General features: G+C 41.2%; 1 protein-coding gene across 8 annotated transcripts in view; it reads left to right on the top strand.

The window, feature by feature from the left end:
* Positions 1 to 27,539, top strand: part of NTRK2 (neurotrophic receptor tyrosine kinase 2) — a 288,783-nt gene that overhangs the window by 97,165 nt on the left and 164,079 nt on the right. For 3 of the 8 annotated variants that reach the window (XM_081151283.1, XM_081151284.1, XM_081151285.1), the window contains one exon: positions 18,069 to 20,360. The exons of the other annotated variants lie outside the window; for them this stretch is intronic. In XM_081151283.1, the coding sequence (XP_081007409.1) occupies positions 18,069 to 18,106 (38 nt within the window). In that variant the 3' untranslated portion in view covers positions 18,107 to 20,360. Of the gene's footprint in view, positions 1 to 18,068; positions 20,361 to 27,539 lie in introns of those variants that run through there. 8 annotated transcript variants of the gene reach the window in all.

The following is a 27,539-nucleotide window of genomic DNA, read 5'->3' as shown; positions in this document are numbered from 1 at the left end:
CACAGAACCTCTGGTGTTAGACCTAGAATCAAGGGGTCAGAGGCTGCCCAGTACAGCTTCCTTGGGGAAACTGAGGTCCAGAGTGGGTTTTGGATTTGCCAAGGTCAGCCTGGGAGTTGGTGACAGACTTGAATCCAGGAGGACTTCTGTGTCCCTGCACACATTCACTGCATGTATCCCTGCAGCCTTCTCCCTTATCTCATTGCCCCACTACTGTGCCCTTTCTTGCCTTCAAGCCTCAGAGATTATCAGTCAAGCCCATCTTAACCCTAAACCTTCTTACCCCCTTTCCATCTTCCTACCCATAACAGCACTTGCTACTCTCCTGCCAGGACCTTTTTAGGTGGTTGGTTAACAAAATAGCTTACATATTAAGGTGGTGGTGGATGGAATGGATGTGACATTCTATTCCTTCCAGGCAATACAGTTGCAGTTTTAATGTGGGTTTTTCCCCAGCACATAGACAGACTCTCAGTCTCTAAATCTAAGTGGTCTTTATGCCAATCTTAATACTCTTATCAGAGAAAATTTTTAGCTAGAAAAATAATATCAAGCAAACTTTTAGATACAAATTAAGTGCCTAAAATCTTTTCTTTGTCATCACTTCTTTAATAAATCTCTAAGGGAGCCAACCATCAGCACCACAAAAGAAGCTTAAATTACGTATCTTTCCAAGGCAAATTCAGCTGATTGTGGGTAAAATTTCCCCTGGCTATTCTAAGCAGTGGTTGAAAGAAAATTGGGCTCTCTTCTTGAACATTTTCACAAAAGTTTTACCATAGACATAGGTATGCAAATTCCTGGCTTGGACAAGGGATGGGGGAGTTGAATAGAACATAAAAAGAATCCATTAATGATTTAGAAGACTACCTAATTTCTCTACCTCTGTAACAGAGAAACAGAGCTTGATCAATACTCTCAAGGTCACTGTTGATATTTGCTAAGTCAGCGAGTCTTTTTTAGAGTTTTGAAAATCATCCCCTGCATCCACCCTGATGGATTTTCTTAGAATCAGTGCAGGGAGTTAGGTTTTGACTGTGTGGCCAATGAGATGTTGAAGGAGGGAGTGTAGGTATACATGGTGGGGATCTGAAGGGGCATCTACAGTAGAGTGTCAAGACTTGAAAGACTAATTTAGTTCAAGATGGAATCTAGGGAATCAAGAGAGGGACCCCCTACTGATCGCCAATTTGCCCTGAAAGGGGAATTATTATCACTAAAATGAACCCTGGCTATTGTGTGGTTTTAGTAATCAGTATGTTTTCAGTTATTTCTGTGTAATATTTTAGTTAGTTCTGTCTTTTCAAATTTAACATTGCCTCCTTGGGATTTGCTTAGTAGTGTCCTACCATATTCTGTTTATTTCAGTTAGTATTTATTGGCTAAGTTGAGCCTCTTAAAATAAAGAGTCTCTAACTTACTAATGTTAATGTGTACTTCTTACCTCTTCTGCTGACCGGAATGAGTGTAATGTTCTGTTGACATCTTATGAAAAGGGCTTTGATAATTGTACAACCCAATATTCAAAATAGTGACTGAGAGATGAAAGGGGGCCTCTCCCACTACCCTCATCCCTCCAAAAGGTTTGTTCCCTTTGGTCTTCTCATTATTTGAGTCCTTTGACCAGATTATCTAGATTAACTCTTAGAGTTAACTGCCTTTACCGTAATATTTACTTACATTTACTTATGTCTCCATCAGCCAAAAAGGGAGAAAAAAAACACACACCAAAAACTGACTATTCTCTCTCAACATTCCAAAGCACACTAAAGGCCAGTAGAGCCCACAGTGATAATGGGCTTTTTAAAAAGTTCACCTCTGGAAAGTTCTTCTGGCTGTTGATACATCAGGGGTAGACATCCTGAAAAGTTCCAGAGAACACATGTGGTTTCCAGTCAAAATACCACGCAAATACTTTCAAATGTTTTCTTGATCCTGGTATTTCCTCTCTGTACATTGCCTTTAGAATGGTGTTTGTTATTTATTTAGGAAAAAAGCAGGTGGAAATCTTCCCCTTTCTGATTGAATTTTACAATCCTCCAAGGCAATGCCCTGGAGATTATTTTATATATTTTAGAAAGAAAGGCTTCTTTTTGAGAATTATCTCTGAGATTGAAAGATGTTGTCTAAAATCCAACTCAAGGTTGAAAAATGTCTAGACCTTTTCAACATATGTAGCCACTGGGAGCATGGTAAAATAACAAAAACGGTTTAGTTTCAGATGGAAATTTATTTCTTTTAAGCTTGTCAATGAGTGTACAGGCATTTGGGGGGAAGTCTCTTTATACCCTTTGATTCCCCAGCCTGAGAAGAGAGAGTTATTTTTACTCCCAGTTTCCACCATGGAATGAGAAAGGGAAACTCTAATTGTTCTTTTAACCAGTGCTGCTGAATTCTCCTCCCAGGCTTAAGTAGGAACCAGGAAGAAATTCCTCTGTGGAATATTATGAGCAGAGTTAATTATAACTGTCTAATGAGGCAGATCCCAATTTTCAGTAGATCATGACCCTTCGTACATTAAAGAAGAGAGACACTTCACATTTTTATTCAACTGACATTTGGTTAATACACTTCAAACAAATTTTGGCTATACTGAGCTGATTATGAAATGGACTTTGTCCTGTTCATAAAATACTGCTAGTAAAATAAAAAATACCAATGTTCTTGTCATTTACTAGCTCCCTGATGTCAGTTTCAGTATATTAAAGGGGCACTAAGTAAAAAACATCATTGGAATTTTTTGAAAGTCACTAAGTTAGTAGAAAAAGCACTGGCCTTTACATCAGTCAAACTCAGGTTAAAATCCCTTCTTGGCCACCTACCATTGTCCTTGAACAATAATAACAATAATACTCCTAATAATACCATTTGCTGAGCAAAGTGAAATGATCTTTTTGTAGGCTCAGACAGTGGGCAGATACAGGCATTTACACGTGGTTCATATGGTTCAGAGTAATACGTGTGCTAAGGCCTCATACTCAGCTAAATAGATATTTTATTTGATCCTTTCAACCCAGTTTTAAAGAAAATATACTTATCACCATGTACACATGAGAACACCTAGCTTTACCCAGGGTTAAGAAAGTTTCTCAAGGTCACACATTAGTAAGGTAGAGAATTGAACTCTGAACTATCTTTTTTATGATTTTTAAATTAAATTTATTGGGGTGACATTGGTTAATAAAATTACATAGGTTTCAAGTATACAATTCTATAATACATCATCTGTATATTGCATTGTGTGTTCACCACCCAAAGTCAAATCTACTTCCAGCACCATATATTTAACCCCCTTTACCCTTTACTACTTCCCCCCAACCCCCTTTCCCTCTAGTAACCAGAAAAACTCAAGGACCATATGATTTCATTCCTGTCTATGTGACTTATCTTTTGACTTCAGTGTTCTATGGTCTTCCCATAAAGGAGATATTATTACACTGCCCCTGAGCCTTGATCTGCTCTTCTGAAAGTGGGGAGAGCAGAATTGTCATGAGGATTTGAGCTGACACATGTGAAATGCTTCCCATGGTGTCCATTCTGTAATGATGTATAGCTGTCATCATTAGCACCACCACCATCGGGGTCTAACATTTCACTCACTCAAAGGTGTGTAACAAAATGTGCACAGTGGGACAATAAAGGAAGGCAACTGGGGCGTGTGTGTGTGTGTGTGTGTGTGTGTGTGTGTGTGTGTGTGTGATTGCTAAGAGGTCTCTTCCCTATTTACAGTCACTCCTTGCACAAACTGCAGTGATTTGAGCCTAACATTTGCACATGCATTTCACCCCTTTGCTACTTTCAAAACAAAAGAGAATTGAGCGAAAATACCCTATTGAGAACAGAGGTGTCTGTGACAAATTGGCTTAATTGAAAACAACTAAAAAAAAAAAAAATCTCCCGGTTTAGGGGCAGAGCGGGGGATCAAATTAGCCGTGGAGAATCTAAGTGGAGGGTTTTGATTGCCGTAGGCATGACCTAAATTGCAGAGTGTGAGTCACTATGAAAGTACTACTATTTCTGCTCTGCTAATTGAGAGGCAGCATCTTTCATACGGTGCAATTGGGGATGGTGAGCATGGCCTTGTGTCCCACAAATGCTGTGCTGCCTCAGGCCCATTTGTTTGCCCTTGGGGTTGGTTTCCCCAGTCACAAACATAGATGATAACTTTATGAAGTAAGGTTTTGAATTTTTTCTCAGAAGAAATTTGATGTGCAGCCTGTGTGTAAGCTCATACTATGCAGGTTGAGCTATTTCCATGGGAAGGACTTTCTATTTGTTCTTTTTCAGAGGGAGGAAAGAACTAATAGCCCTCATGGTGTGACTCACATAAATGAGCATAGAACAGGGGTCAGTGAACTTGTGGACCAAATTTGTACTTGTTAATAAAGTTTTATTGGAACACAGCCATGTCTGTTTTAGGCATTGTCTCTGACTGCTTTTTGAGCTAAAACAGCTGAATTGGCTCCAACAATAAACAAAACAAACAACCACTTAAATAGATAGAAATTTATTTCACACAGCAAGACTTCCTGGGTACAGACTATTATGGTGACTTAATGATGCCATCAGGGACATTGACTCCTTCCACCTTTCTCTTCTGCTGTTTTTAGCAGGTAGGCCTCTTCCTTATGCTTGTGACCTTGTGGTCTCAAGGTGGCTGTATTTCCTCCAGATGTCCAATCTACATTCCTAGTAGAAAGAAGGAAGACCGGCAGTGCAGCCCTCTCTGATGAGGTTTTGCCTTTCAATTCAAGAGAAAACCCCACCCCCTGGACTTCTAGCTGTATCTCAATAACCATAATTATATCACATGCCCACATTTGGCTTCAAGGGGTACTGGGAAATCAAATATATTGGCTTTTCTCCATCAAAGGTAGAGGAAGAGAGGGAAAAGGGGATTGTGAATGGATTTGAGTAACCAATCCACAACGTCTGCCATCTCCTGAAGGTCAGATAGAGGGCCGTAGAGAGAGAACAGCAAAGCTGTTTCAAAGATGATATTAATCTGTGATGTCCTAGGATTACAATTTATTTAACTTTTTTGAAAGTTTAAAAACCCTTCCTGATCAGATCATTAATTTTGTGAAGAATTGGCTTGGTGGAGTATTGGAGCATTACCTATGAACAAAGGAAGTACCACATCAGTTAATAGTGGAAACAAGGTGAAGTGGTAGGTGGTAGGAATCATATTTCACCATCTTAGGGAACAAACTTTTTAATCTCTTTAGAAGGAAGCTCATGAAAACAGTTGATGAATTATATAATATTAAGTTCTTTTCTTTTGGGTAAGTCTGAATTACCCCCTACTTGCCAAAGCAAGCTGGAAATGCTTTATTGGCTTAATTTCAATTCCTGTATCTATATGAAAGTAATAAAACTGCATTTCTTTAAACATATTTCTTAATTTAGAGCTTTCATAAATTCACGCTGGCTTTTTTTCCTCATGTACGATAAATTTGATTCTACTGCCTATCGATCACATCCTGGTAAGAATATTGAAACAGTATGAATGCCCATTTAAGGAGGAAGCTTAAGCTGAGAAATGGTAAAGGAAGTAAGGAAAAGACAGCATCAGGTAGGTCTGGCATTAACCAAAAGTCAGCAAACTACAGCCCATGGATTAAATCCGTCCTGCCATCTGTTTTTACAGATAAAGTTTTATTAGAACACTGCCAGCTCATTCCTTTGCATATGTATGGCTGCTTTCGTAGTATAGCAGTGGAGTGAGTAATTGTGACAGACTGAATGTCCCAAAGAATTGAAAATATTCCCTCTTTGGCCCTTCACAGAAAAAAAACACGTTAGCCAGCCCCTGCATAAACAGTCATGGGGGATTCTGTGATAGCTGAACCCAGGGTCTGTGATTCCCTTTCATGTGGAAATCAGTTTCATGGTCAGGTAAAGATAACATAGAGTGAAATAAGATGTGTGGTTATGTTAGCAGATATGCATTCAGAAGTCCCAGACCAGAGCCGTCAGGACGTTTGTTTTCATATCAAAAACCACTGGTTCCATTTCCATCTTGGGCTTCCACCAGTCATGAGAGATGTTCTCAGCATGTTGACATATCATCGCAGCTCTGAGTCTGTAGCTAGCACAGCAACAGGGGCTCTCAGGTGGCTCTTTGCTGGCTCTGGCTATTGAGCAAGTCACTCAAGTTCTTGGAAACTTACCTTCCTCCTTCTCAGATGAGAGGATGAGACTACAGTGCATGGACGTTAGGGTCTTTACATTTCTATCTTGACTAAAGTTCTCTGATTCAGTGACAACATGGATTATTTCTTATTTGAAACAAGGGGATTTTTTTTTTTTTTTTTTACAATCTCAGCATTGAATTGTCTTTTCCATATGGGGCATGTGTTAACCAGGGAGTTGAACAAATTAGATAAGTATCATTAAACATTTGCAACTCTTTTGAACATAAAATATTAGGTATTTTAAAGGAACAAAGCTGAGAGCTAGAATCTACAGGTAATGGAAAGAGCTACTATGTAGTGAACATATTTTACACACCTCAAATTAAGTACTATCGTTAGTTCCATTTCACAGATGAGGACACTGAGGCAACTCACCCAGGTTGCACTTCCTACCTTCAGAGCCCACACTGTCTACCACTCTTCCTTCTGCTTTATGGTGGGTCAGACACACAAACTATTCTTCATCATCATGGCAATTCGGGGGGGAAACAAGTATGAGAGATGCAGTTAGAGTTCCTAGACATGATGCATACTTTGGAAAATTAGTACAAGCCTCTTTTCATTCACCAAAAAACCCTACTTTGTGCTATCAAACTCATCCTTAGAGGCACCGTTCTCAGCCTTCTCTTCTAAGTCAGATAAAAATCATTTAAGACAATAGTCGAGGCAGTATGGATTGGAAACTGGGTCATTTTTGTGAAATCGCCATTCTTTGCCAATACCACTTTTGACTTCTTTCTCAGAATTAAAAAACACACACAAGCAAACAAACCATGTGGAACAATCTGTGGCAGATGGTTATTTCAGCTCTAGGTGAGTTCTGTCGTTATACTCTGGGGCAGAGAAATGACTGCTTTGGATAATCATCTGTTACTTTAGTGAACTGCCAGCTAGGAACTGTTGTAGCTTTGATGGTTTAGGATGAGGATTTTTTTCTTAGAAATTAGCACATAAACTGTCTCTGTTTGAGTTCTGTAGAATATTAGATGTCACGCTACTGAGTATCAAGCAGAAATCTAACAGTTTGGTTGAGGGCGGGAAAGGTAAGATGAAATTAGACCTAAAGAACAAGTTAGGTCTCTTCTCCAGGTTTAGCTTCCCCTGGAAAATACAGCAAGTAACAGCCAAAGCATGGTGTTCATTACCAGCCCAAGTCCCTAATTAATTTATTTTATGTTAATTAAGTTTATAATTATATAGTAAAACATTTACTTTGTCCCTCAAGAAATTGACTGAATCTTCTGAAGGGGCTTTGTGACTGTAATTTAGGTGCAATTAGCCAGTTAAATTTAGTTAGGGTTTGGTTCATTTAGCTGCTGCTGGGAGATGCTAGAAAGGAGGAAGCCAGCAACATCTCAGAAGCAACTCTGGATGGAGAGAGCGTGTGACTAGAGGCTCTCCCCTGGCTACTGGGTGGCAAGTTCAGGTGTCTAGGACAATTGCAAGCTGGAAATCTATCAAGATGTGGTTTCATAATCATCTATGTGTATTCCTCAGTTGTGGAACTGTAGATTCCTGTAACTTTGAATGAAGGCAAAACCCTTTTGCCAAAAATTTTGTTGTGGTTGTGGAATTGGAGCTGAAGCCATGGAATGGTTCTCAGACATTTTCCACCAGGGGTGTGAAATCCGTGGCACTGGCCAAACTTCAGACTCAAAGTGATACCACCAGCCAGCAGCCACCATGTGGGCATTGAAAGACATCTTACTTGCTGAGCATGGTAAAGAGGGCGTGTGATCACCTGAGGATCTGAGAGCTATGGTTCCACAGCATCCCCAGGGCTTCTAACTCTCATTTTCGGCCACACTTTTTCAGGAATGTGAAGATGGAATTTTTGAGCAAAGTTCCTTTCTGTTACTTTTTACTTCATAGCGCATGACAAAGAATCTATGTGGGCTTGTGATTGAAAATGCAGTTGAAAGTAATCATTCTCAGTCGCTGCTGAGCTGACTGTGGACAGGGTTGGAGTTCACTGCCCATGACTATGAATGGAGATCTGGGAAGCTCGAAGGCATGGCTACCCTAGTGCACAAGAGCATCCCTGCGACACCCCCCTGGTTGGTGTAGCAAGGGTTCATCTACTTTAAAGTCCCCTTGTTTCTTAAAGCATTCATTTCTTGGTGGATAACAGAGGTCTTTGATTTGGAAAGGAAGCTCGAAAATTTTCGTCTTGAAGTTCTGAGCTGAATTACACAAGACACTTTTTTTTTTACATTTTGGTGCCCTGTCATCATGATAGGAGGTTATTACTCTGTGATTAATGAGTGAAATGTGTACTTATGTCGAACAAAGTGTGATCACAGCCCCCTTCTGTCTTTAAGTTCTCATCTGTGAAATGGAAGCACTAACCTCCTTTCCACTTCACAGCGAGCAAATGATGCCCCCCCTCAGAAGAACTGTGTGAAGTATGACTCATATATTCTTGAAACAATGTATGGAAACCAAAATTTTATAGATTTCCATATTTCTCTTGCTTACATTATTTAATAACATTTTCAGAAATGGTGTCCCTTCATTTCTGATTTGCACTGAGCTTCAGTGTTCTTCGTGCCTAGTTGTATTAAAACAGAGTAACAAACAGATAAACACAGAAACACAGGTTGGGAGGGGGAGAACCAACCTCCAATAAATAAAGTGCAACTCAAATTAGGTTTTTCAAGAGGAAACCCTATCATATTCCAATCTAGAACACAGCTTCCACTTGGTAAATAAAAACAGTGATGTCATATATCTCAGTTCTTCTCAGTCCATAGGAGAAAATAGAGAAAGTTGGAAATGAGAGAAGGACCCACACATGGAGAAAATAAGACAAATGAGAGGGAGAGAGAGAGATGAGATTGAGATATAGCCCCTAAGAAAGACACTTGAGTGGCTCAGAAAAACAAAACAGGAAGTTGAAAAATTGAGAGACAAGAAAGACACTTGGTTACACTAGCCTCGATGAAGGCAAACCTTTGTGAAGGTGTAGTCCAGTCTTGTGAGCTTTAAGAAAATCATCACTAACTGGCTTAAAGTTGTGTTGCATATTTACAGCTGAGTCCTAAATGGGCTCAATGAACGTGGATTAAGGTCACATTTTATTTATAGGTTACAGTTTATTGCCCTAAACATTGTGGGGTTTTTTGTGTGTTTTGTTTTGTTTTTGTAAATCATGCATATTTGGTAAAACATAGATCTTTAATGAGAGGGATCATTGCAATTGTATTTTTTAAAATCAATAGAACAGTTTGGAATTTCTGAGGTTTGACACTTTGTCTAAATGTTAATAGACACAATGCTAGCAACTACCCTGAGTTGAGGAACCCCGTGTAAAGCATGGACAGTATTAGGCACTCATATTCATTCTAGTCATCACAGTATGTCAGATTTCTTTCATTTCTATTAGAGAGTTGGCTAATAGGTTCAGAGAGGTCCCCTGACTTGGCCAGGGTTACACAGCTCAGGAGGGGCAAGGGCAGGATCCAAACTCAAATCTGTCTGGCTTCAGGTTGCTTTTCACTGTCTAACTGACCAGCCATCACACATCTCCATGGAAATGAATCCTTTAGCACACAGTTGTCAAGGAAGATAAATATGTGGGGTGACTGTACTTATTAAAATTCTAATTCCAATGCTAGCTGTACATAGAGTTCTAGGAACTTATTTAGTTAAACAATGGATAGTAAATGGCCATAATTATGAAGAATGAAAGAAAAACTAATTTATAATCTAGTCATCCTGCTATGCACGTGTAATTATACTCTGTCTTTTTATCTGTGTGACATTTACAATTTTTTACTGCTTTCACATAAGGCAATGCCTGTGTCCATCATGTCTTTGAATGCCTCTGTGCTTACGTCAAAGGTGATTTCTGCTTTGAACTAAGAATGTGTGTAGGGTTACAAGGTAAACAGCCTTTCCCTTTTAATCACTTTGATGTAGCAAAGAACTTCCTGTAAGTTTTGGAAAGCATTTCTTAAAGGAATTTGAGATGTTTGCATACATTAAATTTTCATTTTAAAAAATATCTAGAATGCATTGTTTTCTCAGTGCCTTGGTTGTGGTTGATTCTTGGCATGACTGCTATATTTCTTAACCAAGCTGTTATATTTGATATGCCATATTTTCCATGCATACTTTATTTAAAAAGGAAACTATGTATGTGTGTGAATAAAAGGCATGCTTTTTAAGATCTAGAGTTTTCTCCATGCACAAATTGCACTAGAACTAAGGAATTATGAGAGACCTGTTGTGGTCCAACATGAAAGAATCAAGGAGTAGAGAGAATCTTCCCTGTGTTTCAGAAAGAGGTTTTGCTGTGTGTACCACTGGCATTGGCACACATTCAGCTGCCCTAAGACATTCTTGAGGTATTAGTAAGGATAGTGAGATGGGATGGCATAGCAGCACAGGCTTTTCCCAAAATGAGCTCTTTGAGCAAATAAGAATGTCACTAAGAGCAGAGGCTTCTAGGACTTTGGGGTTAATTTAAGTCAAGTTAAGGGTTACATTGGCAGCTTCAGTGAATGCATAGAAGGCTGTGACCCTAAAGCCAACTTTGCACTTTTCAAGTTTCCTGTTGATAAAAGAGTAAGCTCTTCATTTTACTGAGGCATTTTGAAATGAGTCACCTGCTACTCTTAAGGAGCATGCATAGCAATTGGCCCTGGCGCTAGGATCCTGAGGGTCCTGCTTGATGTCGAAACACTTTTGGAGTGTAGGCTCTGTTCTTAGTGGGTACTCTTTCAGGCTGTTAAACAATTTTGGGGTATACCCTTACAAGCTTTGGCAGAGTAAGGGATGCCCATTGGGGTTTGAGTTAGATACACTTCTCAGGAGCTGATCTGGGACTTTAAATCAGAGCCTCATCTGGGACTTTAAATTTTGTTTTATGGAACAGTGTCAATTAATGCCCCAGGTAGACTGACCAAGGGCAGGATGCACCACAATTTCAACCCACATTTCCCATCATCCCTCAGGCTCTATAGAGAAGAGGCAATTTTTATTTCTCATTCTAGTGAGGTAACTTCTGAGATGATGGAAGTCCTTCTGCTAATGGTTTTCCCAGGGAAAAGGCACCAGAGAAAAAGGGCATGTTTGGATGAAGTATCTCCTCTCAACCTCATTATCATCGCCGACCTTTGAGTTTGGGCACATTCACGTCTCTAATCAAAGGCCAAGTACAGAGAAGCACAGCAGGTCCTTGAATAACATCCTTTTGTTCGACATCATTTTGTTGTAACACTGGTGAGAAAAACAAAATTGATCCCCAGCCAGGGCCACTGTCTGGCCACCCTTGACCCTGAACTGGAGTAAGCTGGTGGAGAAATCATTGTCTTACTTGTTTCAATAATCTTTCTTACCTGTATATATAGCTCACACTTATTCCAATGTTTAATATTAGAAGTGTTTTGGGTGTTTATTTAGAAGTTTTGTGTTGTTTTCATGACCAGAAATATGCCATAGGAACTTAACTCTGATTTATATCAATTAGCCTATGGTCAAATTATTTCCATTATATGTTGTTTTGGTTTCCAAGACCCTACCGATGGAGTTAAGTGAGGACTTACTATATGTTAGAAGCCAGGCAGCTTCCTGCATGTGCCTGGAGCAGCCATGGAAGCAGATCTGTGGCCCCACTTTGGTCTGGAAGCAGGACCCTGGACAGCGGGCCACAGTGTCACTGCTTGTGGGCTCTGGGCAGTGAGGAGGAGGCCAGGGATGAAGGAGAGGAAACCATCACAGGGCTGTGGGCAGTGGCCACATGGACTCCTTGAAAAGCCAGAGCTAAGTCCTCAGAATGTGCACTTCAGCATTTCCCTTCTGTGCCAGATCATAGGATGGCAGGCTACCTTCCAAGGTGACCATTGCCAGATGGAACAAAGGCCTTGCTTTTGTTGCTGCTCTTAGTAATTCCTGTTTATTGTAGTCAGTTCATGGGGATTATCAACCCCACCTATTTTTGCTTTGCATTCTGGAATACTTGGTGCTTAACTAAGGTTTCATTATCTTGTGCACTTAGGTAATATAAATGGAGATGAGATTTATAAGGCACTTCTATTTAAGTGAAGGTAATTTCTTTGACCCTCTCTCTGCTTAATTGAAACCATTAGTGGATCTGACTTCTGGACTTTGCAACAATAGGCAGGGACACTGTACCCACTAAAGCTCCCTGATTGTTGCTTTCCTAGCAAGTATCCTAAATGTTAACCATCTTCAGACTTTACTTCTGAAGTATTGCTTGGAATGCCTAATGAAAAAGTAGTGGTCCAGGACAAATTTTATTTTTACCTACTCTCTTCCTTCTAGGATAACCTAAAACTTGGACATGAACTTGTAGTCCTGCTCTGAGGCCTATTATCTATATTGTCAACTCTCCAGTAATTGTCATTTTTTGTTTTACATGCTTGAGGTATCCCAGATGTATCAACAGCAGCTACCTTCCTTTTAAGCCCTCCTTCTCCTGCCCTTCTTTCTCTCTCCTGCTCTAATCTTCATCACCTTCATCATCAACATCATCATCTTCATCATCAGTAGCAGCAACAGCAGCAGCAGCAGCAGACAGGCCCTGGCTGACCCATGTCCATTTGTTTTTTCTTGCTTGTTTCATGCATTATTGACTTTTCTAGAAATTTATTCCCAGATTCATTTGGTCTGTGCACTATGGTGTCGGCCACAGTTGAGCAGAGCTGAGGAATTTCCACTGTGTGTGTTTGAGGTTCTTGCAGGGTTTACGTAGTTATAGATTAATTGAGCAATAGGTTTTATGTCATTTGCTCCCCATTTGGACACTGTTGGTTCTAGTAATCTGGCTTCATCTACTAAGAAGAATCACTGACTAGAGTATTTTGGCAAAACCAAATCTAGACACAAATCTATGTTTGCAGCAACAAGAACATGCTCTCCTGTAATGAACTTTATAATGCCATGCTTGTGTGTACTGAATGTTGAGTGACTGGTAAGCCTCTCTGGTATGAGAATTGTGAGACAATGTCTTGAAGAAGATGTCATTGCATGTTGTGAAGAGCTACCCTATAGATTTTGCAGTATGTTTGTTGAAGTAAGCCAGAGGCTAGACACACCCACAGGAGAACAGTAGATTCATTTGAGTGTCTCAGTGTGGTTGTTGTGTATCTTAATGCCCCTCAAACCATGAACTCCATGGTTTTTTGTTGTTGTTATTTTTTACTCAATTTATAGCATTTGTAGGTGATTCCACAGATAGAAGCAATGCCATCAGTCTTTGGATGTGCTACCAATCCTATGTGAAGTCTCTGACATAGTAGTGGTTGAGCCCTTGGACACTGGTCATCAGGCAGTGCTGATTCATCACACCTTCCTTAGAATCACTGAATCTTAATTTTGTAGTAGCCCTGGCTTTCCTTACACAGTCAAACTTTGCCAAGAACTTTGTGTTTTCCTGCTTTGATTTTCAGCTCATAACTAAACTTCATTTTGCAAACTCAAATCATCCTCAGCCATTTATTTTTAGTTTTTCATCTGCAGCTAATAAATGGACAACAGTTTTCTTCATCCCACTCCCACAGCCACCATCATTTTGATCATCATGAGAATGAGAGCCAACTCAGTTTGGCACGTTTTCCCCAGTAGCTTCAAATGCTTCAGGAAGCACTCACTGGGTGTCCACATGTCTAACACTAACCTTCAATATACCTCTGAGCAAATATCTGATTTTGTGCAGGAGCCTTGAAGTGATCTGATTAACCCAGTTACATGAGAAACAGTAGATCCTACATTGTGTTGTATCCTTCCTCCCTCCATTTGGCTCTGTCGTTGAGTACATTGAAATTCTCCAATAAAACTCAAAGTTTAGACATTACTATTCTGAAACTTAAAATGCATCCAGCCCTTGGTGTTGTGCAAGGCAGTGTAGGGCATCGAAGACATATAGACATGCCCTTTCTGCCCTCCTGTGGCTTACAATTTGGGACGTAGGAGGTAAAAAGAAAAGAAACACAAGTTTCAAAAAGGTAAAAAAAAGGCCCTGTGAATGAATGGAAGATAATGCCACAGAAGTTAAGAGGCCCATGAACTAAATGCTCACAGGAGACCTCCTTTATACTGGACCTTCAACAACGGTCAAGGCTTCTATAAGGAGAGCTTGCTTCAAGGAGGTCTTAGAAGAAGAGATGGTGCATGGATAAAGCACATCCTTAGGAAGCAAAAGGGGTGTCTGAAGACTAGTTAAGGAACTTCTGCAATGAGCACAGAGAAGGAAGCAACAGGACCTAAACTTATATATTGGGAAATTCCTGCCACAGGTGCAGGTGATACCACTGTAAAAGATGGACTGATGACCCCCAGGTTCTGAGTTTAGACTTCAGCTCTCTCAGTCCATTCAGGTGACCTTGGACATATCACAATGGCCATGTGGTATAAAATAGAAAAGGCCCAACAGTAATGGCTAGTCGGTGGGAGAACCAACAGATAGTAAATGTTCCACAGATGTCAAATTAGGATGAGTGGTGCTGAAATAAAGCAAAATTGCATCTATCTCAAGTCCAATGTCATAATGAGAAGCAAAAACTTTTACACCTACTGTTCAGGCACCTAATGTCATGAAAACACAGGAGTTTATTCTTTGATTTTACCCAGTGAACATTTTCCAGAAGGCTCAAGGAGCATTTGCTTTGCTCTCCAGTGAATGTGAGCCACTCTACTGTCACCTTAGCCACCACTCTACTCCCAAGAGGTGCCGGCCATGCCACTCAGACACCCAGGTTGGCAGTTTTCTATTCAAACTCTCCAAATAGCAAATGTGGTAAGATTGGCTTTTTCAGATAGCAGCTGCATCTTTCTTCCGCTCCCTCCGCTTCCTTTCAGACTCAGCAGTTTTCCTCTTTGCTCCAGATAAATTGCTGTTAATTTAAATGTACTGCAGATCCTTGCCATTTTATGGCTGATTGCTTCTGAGTAATAGGAGGAAAGTGTGTGCACGTTTGAATGTAAATAAATGTTAATGACTCGGAAGCCAATGATAAAGAAAGAGCAGCACCTCACTGACCTTCAGCGCCCCCCCAGTCCTTCCCTTTGAAGAGGTCAGTGAGCAGATCCAAAATCAGCAAATAGCAGAGACTGAGTTTTAGGACACATCCGGGTTTTTCTTCTCTGCTTTCAACTTCACATCTCATTTCTCGGATAGCACCTGCGTTATTCTTGTTCTGATTTAGCTCAGCTGGTGTAAGCAGCGGTGGCAGAGTTTCTTTAAGGTTGTTCGTGTTAAAGGGGCTGTTTCTCACAATAGCTCCCGTGCACCCTCGGCATGCTGCAAATGCCTCAGAATGTCACATTGTCAAAATATCTGTATTTCAGGCTCAGAAGCTAGACAGCTCATTTGGCTGCTAAACCCACAAGATGTTCATCCATTTGTTGTGGTCTAAAAACTTTCCCTCTCACTAGGAGAAAATATCTATTGTTTTATTTTTATTTCTCGGCCCCTTTCTTGAGTTTCTTATAAGAGGGCAAAAGTCATGAGATCCTGGTAGGTAGATTGGGGCCCTGATTGAAATATGAAGCATTGGATACATTTCCTTATAAAAGGACCAAATCTTTAAATCAAACAAATTTTTCAATATACGGTGGTGTATCTTTAGTGTGTCAACAGTATCTGAAGATTTAGGGTATTGAGAGGACACTGACTTGCCTTCCTGGAGGTGAAGGGTGGTGGTAGTGACAGTTTGAATGCAGACACTGCACATTGCTTATTGTTGTAGCAGGCTGGCTTTTCCTCATAAGGAAGTTATTGCATGTGTTTTTATGGTAGCTTTACTTGTTTTTGTTGCAAGGGCACATGGAGCTAAGGTATGCTTCTTTGAGAAGGCTGCATCACAAAAGGCATAGCAGAATAAGGTTGAAAAGGAACACCTGACATCAATTTAAATAGGAGCAAATGCTGTTGCGCCCTGAGTGAAAGGCAGTCCAAAACAGCTTGCACCTAGCAAAGCAAATTGTTTCCCAATTGTGATATTAAAGAGCCTGGAGGAGCATCGGGGAGGAAAATGTCAAATCGAAGCAAAGGGAGAGTGGCCTGGTTCCTGCTGTGAACACTCGGACATCAGTAAACTCTTAGAGGTTCCTGAGCCAAATGCCAGGAACTAGCATATTGAGACAACAAATCTTTTTGCCTGGGGGTGATGTCTTTTATTTGTATCACCAAGTTTCTCCTGTTTTTATTGGCAAACTTGACATCCCAATATTAACCCTCTTGTTTCAGTGGGAAGGTACTTGAGAATCACCCATTTGGTTGGTTAATTTGGCATGCTTGTCCTACGCGCCACAGTGCCCTCTAAACTAGTGCAGCTTATGTATGCCCAGAGGCTGAACTTTTCGAGAGAGAGTAGAAAGAGTTATAAAGGAGAATTAATCAGTGCCCCTATGCACTTCCTAAATTCTCAGTGCTTTGTGGTGTTTAAATCCACAAACGATGTTTGGCGTCCATCCCGAGTTCTACTCCTGAGACTTGGAAGGGCAGGAGACAGGAATGCTGTGGAAATTAAGTTCCGTAGTGTTATTGTAGATGATGATACAGATTGGTGGTGGTAATTACAGCTCTGGAGGCAGATGACACCAGCACTTGGCAGACCAGACACCAGGTTGAGGAAGATCGAGAGTCTGGAGGGGTTGTGTTTAGAAGTGCCTTCCAAAGCTGAACTTGAAAACATCTTGGTGGTTTCTACCACGACGTCATCTGTTTTGTCACTTATGAATCTGATGAAGATTCATGCAAACTACGCACAGAATTACATGTAACAGAATCTTCCCTGTTCCTGCTGGGTTTTCACGGGCAAGATCAAAGAAAGTTTGTCTCCCCTGCACAGAGACACGGCAGGGTGGCCACAGAATCAGAGTTCCTGGGTCAGAGTCTGAGCTCTAGCACACACTAGTTATTGGAACTTACACTACTTTGGACAAAGAGTTTAGAAGAGAGCCTGGCACAAAGTAGATTAGCTGTAGTTTATTGTGCAAGTTGTTTACTCACCTTTCTCTAGGTATGGGGCAATAAAGTATTTGAGGTCAAAGAACTCTGTTTTCTTTATTTTTGTAATTATTACAGTGTCTATGATTTGGTCTGTGCTCAGTATATGTTTGCATAATTAACACTAAGTATTACATATTATGTTTTATATCTATTATATTTAATATACAAATAAACTATACGTCTTATATAGAATATATAAATATATATGTACACAATATATTACATGTTATATGTTATATATCATATGTGATATAATGGATATTACATCTCTATATATCGATATGTCCTATATATGCTGTGTGCTTGATTCAATGTAGGCAATTAATTATTTAATATTAGGATTCCTGTAAAAAGAGTCTAAATCTGCTTGTGGCTCGGCATTTCACCAGTTAAATCCAGCCAGTTCTCAGCTTTGGTTGCTGAGTAATTTATCAGTTATTTTAGAAATAAGTTGGTAAAATTAGGCAGGGAAAAATAATTAGGATTATGGTAGATATTTGCTGTTGAGTTTTATTTTTTCCCCATACATAAAAATTCTTCGGGGGTCATTTATATTGTTCACAGGTTTCTCCTACTTAAATTAAGGAGTTAATATCTGATACAGTTGTGGGTGCAGCTGTGTGCAGAAATTTTTTCTGCTGCTTTCCCATGTTTCATGTGCCATGTACAATTGGTTTTGAGTTTAAAACTAAGTTGCTCGGTAATGAGATGCACATTTTCTCCCAATTTCTGTTCTGTTATTATATACTGTTTTATGTTTTAAAGCACATTCCATGTTGTGTCTTAATTTTGATGTTTATTTATGTTCTTTTAAAAGTGATTGTACTTGCATGTTAATTTCCGTTGATTTTTCTTTTGTGCATGACTTATGTTTTATTTTGTGTTTCTTTTAGGTTTTGTTTTGTTTCATAAGATCCCACTGGATGGGTAGCTGAAATAAAGGAAAAGACAGAGAAAGGGGCTGTGGTGCTTGTTGGTTGATGCTGCCTCGTAAGCTGGACTCTTGGGACTGGCATTGGCTTCTCCCGGGAAGTCTGCTTACCTGGGGTTTTCTGGTAGAGGTGGGTGGTGATTGCAGGAGGTCTGCACTGAGCCTGCAGATCGTGAGCTGTGATTGGGGAACACCAGTGCTGAGGCAGCTCACAGGCAGCTACGCGGAGACGCAAGAAAACATCTTAAATTAATGCTTCTCTTTTGTTCTTACAATCATTCAAATACGGAATTGAAATGAAATTCCATTGAATTGTGCTTCTCTTCTGACAGATGTGGTGTTTGACCATACTGGATATGTATTTGATTTTTATTGTTTCTGTTTATTAAAGATGAACTACAAAGTTAAAACAAATCTAAATTTAGGGACAGGTGTAAGTGCACACTAAACTGTAACCTCCATGTAACACGTATTTTAGCATCGTCTTCTGTTGTTGTTTAATCAGTATTGAATTGAGAAAGTTTTGTTTTTCCATCTACAAAACAGTAGCTAAAAGAGCATATATAGCATCACCATCACCGTGGGGACTTGGTGATGTCACGAGAAGTTCTTCCCTTCACTGATAATAAAGGTCCAGAGCCATGCAATCAATGCTAATGATTTCCTTAAAGTTTCCTTAATGATTTTCTTAAAGGCAAAAAATAAAAAGAAGCTATTTGGTCAGGGCTGTAGAGTTAGGTTAGGCATAGTCAGTTTCAGAATAACTAAAGGATTGAAATATATGCATATAGTGCACATGTCCTTCCATTTGCCCTCTGGATCCACCTGCTTTTTAGAACTTTGTCGAGTGATAAGGCCACAGCATGCCATGCTGTTCCCATAACAGAACCGTAGCTTTTCTATTCTGAAAAAGCCTGCGAGCAGAATGGCCGGCCTGCTGTGAGCAGGAGTCAATATTGTAAGTAGGATAGTCTCCCTAGGACATACTACATTGCTGCTGGGTTTTCACGGGCAGGACAGCTCTTCCTGACCCCAGCAGCACAGAGGTGTCAGGTCGCTAATGAATATGCGCTTTATGTTGTCCAGCTTCATCACTGAGAGGGCAGCTTTACAACTACAGAGTCCTGTGTCCCTGCCTGAGTCTTACCACAGACCCCTGTTTCACTCACTTGGCCATGGTGGTGACCTTGGTTTGCTCTGCTCAGCCTGCACCAGGCAGGATCCTTGTCAGAAGACAGGTTTGGCTGTCCCTCCCCACCTCACCTCACCCCTTTCTTGTTAGGCAGGCCTGGAGCATGTCCTTTGAAAATACAATCAGCTCTGTACAGCATAAGGAATATAGTTAATAGTATTGTGATAACTATGTATGGTGTCAGGTGGGTACTGGAAATATCTGGGGGAACACTTTGTAAAGTATATGATTTTCCAACCATTGTGCTATGTACCTGAAATCAATACAAAATAATATTGCAAGTAAAAAAAAAAAAAAAAGAAAAGATGTGCATAGACACTACTGCTGAATTGGAAACTTATTGACCTTTTAAAAAATAATTCTTTTGGAAATAGTTACACAAGTTTTGCAGTTCAGCTTTAAGGATGTGTAGATTTTTAAGTGGTCTAACATGTTTGGAAATGTTTTGAATCCTGTGTAACCAAGGCATTAATCTTAATAAACCAGGATCCATTTAGGCACCACTTGATATAAAAAGATTATCCATGATGGATACTTTATACTCTATCTTTTACATTAGCCACTGACTACGGTATTGCTTGATGCTTGCATCTCACAGAGTCCTATGGATTACAGCACTGAACTTGGCTACTCCATACTCAGGCCTGAGAGGGGCAGTTTGTCCAAAGCATAAACAGGCTCCTAATTTTCAAAGGTTCCCCCCCCCCGCCCCCCAGAAGGACATTTGAGTGTGAGAGCAGCTGGCCCTTGGTGTGGGGAGATCTGAATATTCTCTGAATTTCCATTTCACTCTTGCTGCTAAATGACAGTTCCTGTCATGACTTAGATCCTGATCTTTCCCAAAGGTGTTGATTTCCAAAGAGGCCAGCTAATTGCAGAAATCCTGAACCCTGAAGGAAAAAGGAAATTCAAACTGGAAGCCAAGCAGAGGCTGTCAGAATGGCTCAAGTTCTTAAGTATCGCCCATTCGGTACATTTTTTTTAAAGCTTTTATGTTATTCTTTGGAGCCATAAAAAGGCGATGAATTATTTAAGGCCTATTTTTAAAGTTTCCCAGACCCCAAAGGAAAAAAAAAAGAATATTTGTAGTCAATAGCTAGAAGAATGACAGGGTAGATTTTTGTTTTTAAATGGAGAGAAGCGGACAGATAAGGCAATTTAATATATCAGACCACAGCTGACATCGCCTAGGGAATGATGAAAACAGCAGGCTATTAGAAAATTGTTTCGTATGGTTCTTGAGTTCTTTGTTTTGTAATCTTTTTGAATCCCTGAAGACCACAGTCAGTAACACAGCTTCTCCTGTCTATACTCGGGACCACCCCCTTTCACCCTTTTGCTTTTTATGTCCCCTATAAGAACTCTAATGTATTTCTGCAACATGAGGAAAAGATAGGCAGCGTTTTTGCTGAAATCAAGGCTGTCGTCCTCCTGCAGGGACCTGGCATCTCAGTACCAGGCAGGTCCCCTAAATGCACAACGTGCCCTGGGTGAGGTGTTCACTCCAGAGGGGCAGTTGTCACCCCGCCCTGTCCAACTCCTGCCCCTTGGGAATGTGGACCCAGGTTTCCAAATCTTCTGATTCTTTAAAGAGAAACTTGAAACCTGGACTTGTGTGTGAAATGTCCCTATTTTTAAAAAGTTGACTCAGTTATTTTTAAAACGTTATGTAGGCCAACAAAACATGTCTGTAGGCTGCCAGTTTACTTTTTTTAAAAAAAAAATATCTTCATTGATTTCAGAGAGAGGGAGGGAGAGGGAGAGAGAGATAGAAACATCAATGATAAGAGTCATTGATCGGCTGCCTCCTGCACGCCCCCTACTGGGAATCGAGCCAGCAACCCGGCCTGTGCCCTGACCGGGAATTGAACCATGATCTCCTGGACTGTAGGTTGATGCCCAAGTGCTGAGCCACGCCGGCCAGGCCAGTTTGTTACTTTTTTCTTAAAGCGAGATCATTGTTCTCTCACTGCTTCCTCCTGTTTTCCCTTTGCAAACACGCTCCCCAGCATGGCCCTTGAGAGCTTTATCACCATTGAACTAGCACCTTAGTGATTTGCAGCATGTCACTTACCTTTGGGGCTCTCCTCTGCCTTCTGGCAGCTGGGACCCGGCTCTCTCCCTGCCTGGGATTCCCTTGCAGCAGCGTTTGCCCTTCATCCTCTGATTGGCCCTACTTCCATATGGCCAGAGGCAACCCAGTGAGTCCTTCCTCCTCCTTTGTTTGTCACGACTCCTTTCACCAGTGTCCTGGCCGGCTCAGGTGCAGCCAAGTTCAGGGGAAAGGGCCGGCCCCCCTTCACGGGTGTCCTTAACTTACCAGTGTGGCCACTGATAAATGGAAAACAGCTGTGTCATCTTCACCAGTCATGGTTCAGGCCTTGTATCTTGATTCTGGTCCCACTGAGACCGTCCAAGGCAGCCGAGAGAGACTAAGAGACTCCCACTGTCATCACATGAAACATCAATCTGAAGCCAAAGAAACAAAGAAGGTCCAGATCTCGACAGGAAGAGTGAACCCCACAGACTTTAGAGACAGTGCAGGGGTTCTCACTCCCCAGCTCCAGCAGGGACTAATTTCATTCTTGACCTATTGGATGCTCTTTCCAAAAGTAGGGAGGGAACATGAGGATTAAATAACCTCAGCCCCGCCTGCAGCACAGAGCAGAGCACAGAGCGGGTGTGCTTTGGGCTCCACCCTTCAAGTGACCCTGAAGTACACCCAGGTGGCCAGGGCTGGAGACCCCTCCTTAGAGCAGAGGCTGCCATTATGCAACAGTTTGAGGAGCAAACAGTTCAAGGAGTTCGAGGCACAAATTCAGTTCACTGCCAAGTGTGAGGGTCAGCATGACAGAGGTGCTCCTGTTTCCTCTTCGCTTCCTTTCCTCTTTATTTGCCTAAAAGCCCTGACTCTCCCTCCCCTCCCCCTTTCTCCCCCTTTCCCTCTGCCCCTCTCTCCCTCTTTCTATCTAGCATTCTAACTTGACTCCATGACAAACAGAATTTATTTGTATTTGCTTTATTGGGTGCTTTCCACATCCCTTTTTTTCCCCACTGTGAAATAGATTCAAAGCACTAAAAGGGCCCTGAGCTAACTTCTCTCACTCCATCCGAGAATGGATGACTTGTGCTTTCTCCTAGTGCCTCTGTCTAGAACGCCTCCCCAGCTTCCATCTGATTTTTTCACACAACAGTAGAAGCTCATTTCATCTTGTTTTGTCCTGACTCCGGATACAGAGGGAGAGCAGCTAAAGAGAATCAATTCCATATAGTTCAGGGTCTTTTCTGGGTAACCACACCCAGCCTAGTGGGCTGTGCCATTCCTGTCTAGTGGGGGTCAGTGGGGCCTCCTGGGGTTGTCCAGTTGTTGGACTGGACTCTAAGGACACAGGACAGAAGCAGGCATCCACTGAAGTGTGTCCCGCTGTGTTCACCTATCTACAGCTCCTGAGGACGATGTCAAGCTTATTCAAGGGCACCTGGGAAGGTTAGGGGCTCTCCCAGATAGCACAGGAAGGTCACTTTCTGTGGGGTGCTGCCACACTGAATTAAGTTCACAGGATTCACAACCCAGAAAGCGACATAAAACAGCTGTCACAGGAGGCAGCTTTCCACTCAAGTCAGTCCATCTCCTTGATTTCCTCTTCAGGGCGAAAGGAGCCTCCCAGCCATCTGAATTTGACAGTGAGATCACTCTTGAGTTTAATTCAGGCTAATGTTGCAATGGAGCTTTGGGATGGTCGTTGGTGGGCACTCAAGATAGGTGGTTACTGGCTGAGTCTGGAGTCTGAGTTTTCATGGAAAAAATGCGTGAGAGGTTAAGAAAAGCACAGAGATTTCCACTTTTAAGGCAGTCCATTTATGAAGGAAGCATAAACAAATATAAAATAGCAAGAGATTCTATTCACAATGTATATGTATGTCACACCATCATATTGTGCTCTTTAAATATTCTACAGTTTTGTCAATTATGCCTCATTAAGGCTGAAAAGAGGTACAAAGAAAAAAAAATTGCAAGAGATTTCAGAGAAAGACCGATCCTTGAGTTCACCCATTTCCTGTTGGAATCCATTTGCTGTAATCCATGGGCAGCCTGTGAAGCATTCTCATGCCCTGTGTTTCCCCCATAATGTTCCAGGTTTTAAAGTCATTTTTTTCACATTTCCTGTAAATAGTGGATAATCATTTTTATTTTATTTTTTAAGTGCTGTTTTAACATGTGGATAGATCATAAATGTACTTGCTGAATTCATTCATTTTTTTTTTTAACAAGCCAATAAAGTTTTATAATTCATCTCCATGTGTCTTGCATTCTCTCTAGGGCCTTGTATATGTCCCCTCTCTTCCTCAAGCATCCCCCATCACGCTGTGTGTCCTTGGTGGTGTTCAAGAGGAAAGGTGTTAGAAGAGAGTATGAGAAACATCATAGAGAGTTGGGGGGGGGGGGTCCCAAACCCATTATAGATTTTGGAATAAATCTCCATCAACAAAAGGACTTCTAAAATTTCCATTAATGTGAATTTGTGTATACATTTATGGTTTACTTATTCCTGACATCAGATATATTTTCATTTGGTTAAAAGGCAATACTAAAAAACAACAAAAATGTTTAAGGAAATTAAAAAAAATTTAAAACCCTACATTCTGTGGGAAAATCCTTTGGTATTTTAAAAACTTGGATTGACCCAGGTCTCAGCAAGGGGACACACTTGGTGCTCTGTCCCTTCATTCTTAGGGACTTTTTGGTCAAATGAACCTGATGACATGTGCTCTCATAGAAGGACAGATTGAGGAAGACAAGTGACCATAGAGATAAGATACTATCGAACCATAACTGTCAACATAGTGTTCACACTGCATGTCCCTTTTGTTTCTGTCCCCCAGGAGGCCACACTGTCATTTCCTTGTTATTTCCCCCATTGAAGATAGGAACCCAGCTCTGATTCCTCTGAGCTTGCTTCTGGTAGTCTAGAAAGGGTTTTGCTCCAAATGAAAGTCTTAGAGATTGGCAACCGATCCAGTGTGACCCGATGTCTTATTGAACCAAGTACACAAACCCTCTCTTAAGGGCCTGTTTAGTGCTGTTGACTTGTGCTTTTTCTGAAAACCCTTCTCAGTTTGCCTTGCTGAGAACAGGTTTTGTTGGCCATTTGGAGGCCCATATAATAATTTGAGGCAGTAGGCATTGGGTGCAGACCATTCAGGTTTGAATCCCAGCTAAACTCAAGCTAAATGACCTTGAGAAAGTCATGTCACCACTTCATTCCTCAGTTTCCTCATTTGCAAAATGAGATGATGATAATAGTAGCAGTCCCTCCCCACCGGACTCTTATGAGAGTCAAGTGAGATGGTTCAGGTAAGGCCCTCACTTAGCACATTGCCTAGCAGGTAGGGGCCCTCGACTTGACTGATAAACTACTTTGAAGGACTTGGGTTTGCACTGATGCTTCAGTAAGTGCCCACGAATCACACACACATTCCCTTGAATGTTGGTTATATGACAATTGTGTGAACACAACTGATGGAGTCCAAATGAAAAGGAATTTCCCTCACTGGATCATTCTGGATGTGTCCGTGCTGTGACGGCCACTTTGGAGCTGTCTCAGGAGTTACTGTCATTGTGCTCCTAGGTCCTTCTTTCTGCCCAGGTGATTCTTGCTCATTGATTCTACCTCAGATTTGATATGGATAGAATAATAGGATACAATTTATTTGGGTCTGTACTATGATCATCCCATGAGTTTGAATGGTGCTTTGCATTTGGAAAATTCTGACAGAAATAGCATTGAAGGACATATCCCAAATATGGCCTGCCTCTTTTGTTCTCACTTTATTAATTCAGAATTTTTGATCATTTGAACCGGGTATACTTTACTTTTGGCTTGTGAATTCTCCATGTGAAAATATTTGGCTGAGAATAAATGTAACGAGTGAATTGGCTGAGACATTGCTTAAAAGAAAAGACTTGTTTCAAGTTCCCTCAAGCCTTAGAAACCAGTGTTTACAGGCAGTGAGCTACAAATAACTGGATTTTTCTCTTCTGCTTCCTGAGGTAGTTTCTCGTAAAAGCTCTAGTAGGCAACACATGATTGGCCTAGATGGAGCTACTTCATGTTGAAAGTAATAAAATTTTATTTCTTTAATAATATTTTGTAATTTGGGCTTTTGTTGTTGTTATTAAGTCATTTTAAGTAAATGGCACTAAAGTTTTACCAGCACTTAATTTAAAGTACTTTTACTATTGTTAGCACCTTTTCTAACACATTTTGAAGTGGGTTCTACGACTGTATCTAAGAGGTATAGTAATAGTTAATGGGTATTGACCAGGCACACATGTTATGCTTTAAGTCCTAAAGCATATATTAATGTATTTATTAATTCATTCCCTGAAATCCTATGAGGCCAATGATAATATTGCTTCCACTTAGAACGTTAGGAAACTGAGGAACAGAGTGATCAAGGACCTTGCCTCAGGTTACCTTGCTAATGAGTGGCAATCCCAGGATTTAAATTCAGGCAGGCTGGCTCAAGCAGGGGAGCTCAGAACACCTACCCCATATGGGCTGGACCTTTGAACAGGGCTAGGACTTGGGTGAGGCCAGCAGGTGCCTAGGGCACTCTCAGGACCGTGTAAGTGCCCAGTTGTCACTCTGACCGGCACTAGTGGTTGAGCAGACATTGTGGTGGCAAAGCGTAAGTGTAAGTTGAACTTCAGTGACAGGAGGCACGTGCTGTCCCAGGAAGCCCTCGGTGTGGCACTAACAAGCCCTGCAGATCTGGACTTGCAGGTATAGGACACAATAGTGAAACTGGCACATGCTTTGAAAATTTTACCTTATGAAACAGAGGAGTTATAGGAGGCATCTATTCAGTACTAATTAACTAATGAAAACCCAGAGCATGTTTGCTTTGTCCATTGTAACTGAAGACGGATGTGCTATTTTTGATTGTTCTAAAGTGAATTTTCTTGTCACTCTTAAACTTGAGTACTTCCTGTTCACCGGGAGCAGTCCTGACTCTCCAATGAGTGATGGCAAGGGAAACTGCCTGGGCGTGGGTGGCATGGGAAGGGTGTGGTGGGGAGGTTTGCTTGAGGACACATCCTGTCACCTGCATGAAGAGGATCTAGCCACTGGAACAAGGTGGCACAAGATGCCTGAGCTGTTCCCTGCCTCTGAAACACAACAAGACAGAGCAACCTCTCAATAGCTCAGTCACGTCCACGCTCCTGTCCCTGAATGTCCCGTCTGGCAGCTAGAGACTGAAAGAGGCTGCCAAGGGCACATGCTAATTTTCCAGTCATTTGGTCACATCTCATCTCACACACCACAAGACCCCAGGGCCTGTGTTTATTGAATTAAAATATTTGTCTGACCATAAACTAATGAACAATAAGTTCTCTCCTTCCCTCTCACCTTTCAGAAGTTTTATTCTGTCTCCCAGGAGGCAAGGAGAAACCTCTTTTGTTCTTCACCTCCCTTCCATTTCTTTTTAGTGATTCTCATCACACAGTGATTAGTCTTGCTGATTGCTAAATGAAAATGTAGCCAGGGCTGTTTGCTTTAAGGATTGGAATTCAGCTTCAGGTAAGTTCATGTGATTTCACTAGAGACCCTTGAGCTTTGTGGGGTGGGAATAAGGGTCGCCAGCACTGCCTGACCTCTTGGGGGAGTTCTAGGTTTTAAATGAACTAAGCCAAGCTTGTGAGGGCGCTTCAGGCTTTGTAAAGATTACTTCATCGACAGATTTTTCTCTCTGCATTTACTTAGGCTTCTGGATTTGGGGGAAACCATCACCCTCCTTCTCCAAAGGCTGTGGGGATTGCCTGCCATGTTTTACTTTGGTGCTGGCACTGAGCTGGCTTCTCAGTGTGTTTGAACAGCGGGTGACCAGCAGGTCTCCAGTGGTGGAGAGGAGTCAGGATATGTCTGCCTTGTTCCATGAATAGAGGCTCATCTAAAACAGGACTCGTCTCTCTGCCTCTGCAATCCAGTAAATATTTATTAAGTATCACTTATAGGTGAGATAGGAAGCCAAGCGCTGGGAGATGCCACAATAAACCAAACAGATGCCATCTTTGGCCTCATGGACAATAACAGCATCATTAGTGTTGATGCTGTTATTGTCCACACTTTACACATGAGAAAACAAAGTCTTAGAAAGTTGAACTTGTCCAAGGTCATGCAAATCATTCGTTGGCCTATAAAACTCATGCTCTGGGAGATCAGTGCTTTCTTTTGC

The sequence above is a fragment of the Miniopterus schreibersii genome (genome assembly GCF_964146895.1).
Source record: "Miniopterus schreibersii genome assembly, chromosome: 11".
In the NCBI taxonomy this organism is placed as follows: Eukaryota; Metazoa; Chordata; class Mammalia; order Chiroptera; family Miniopteridae; genus Miniopterus; species Miniopterus schreibersii.
The sequence above is the reverse complement of the archived record's forward strand: the minus strand, read 5'-3'. Positions and strand labels throughout refer to the sequence as shown.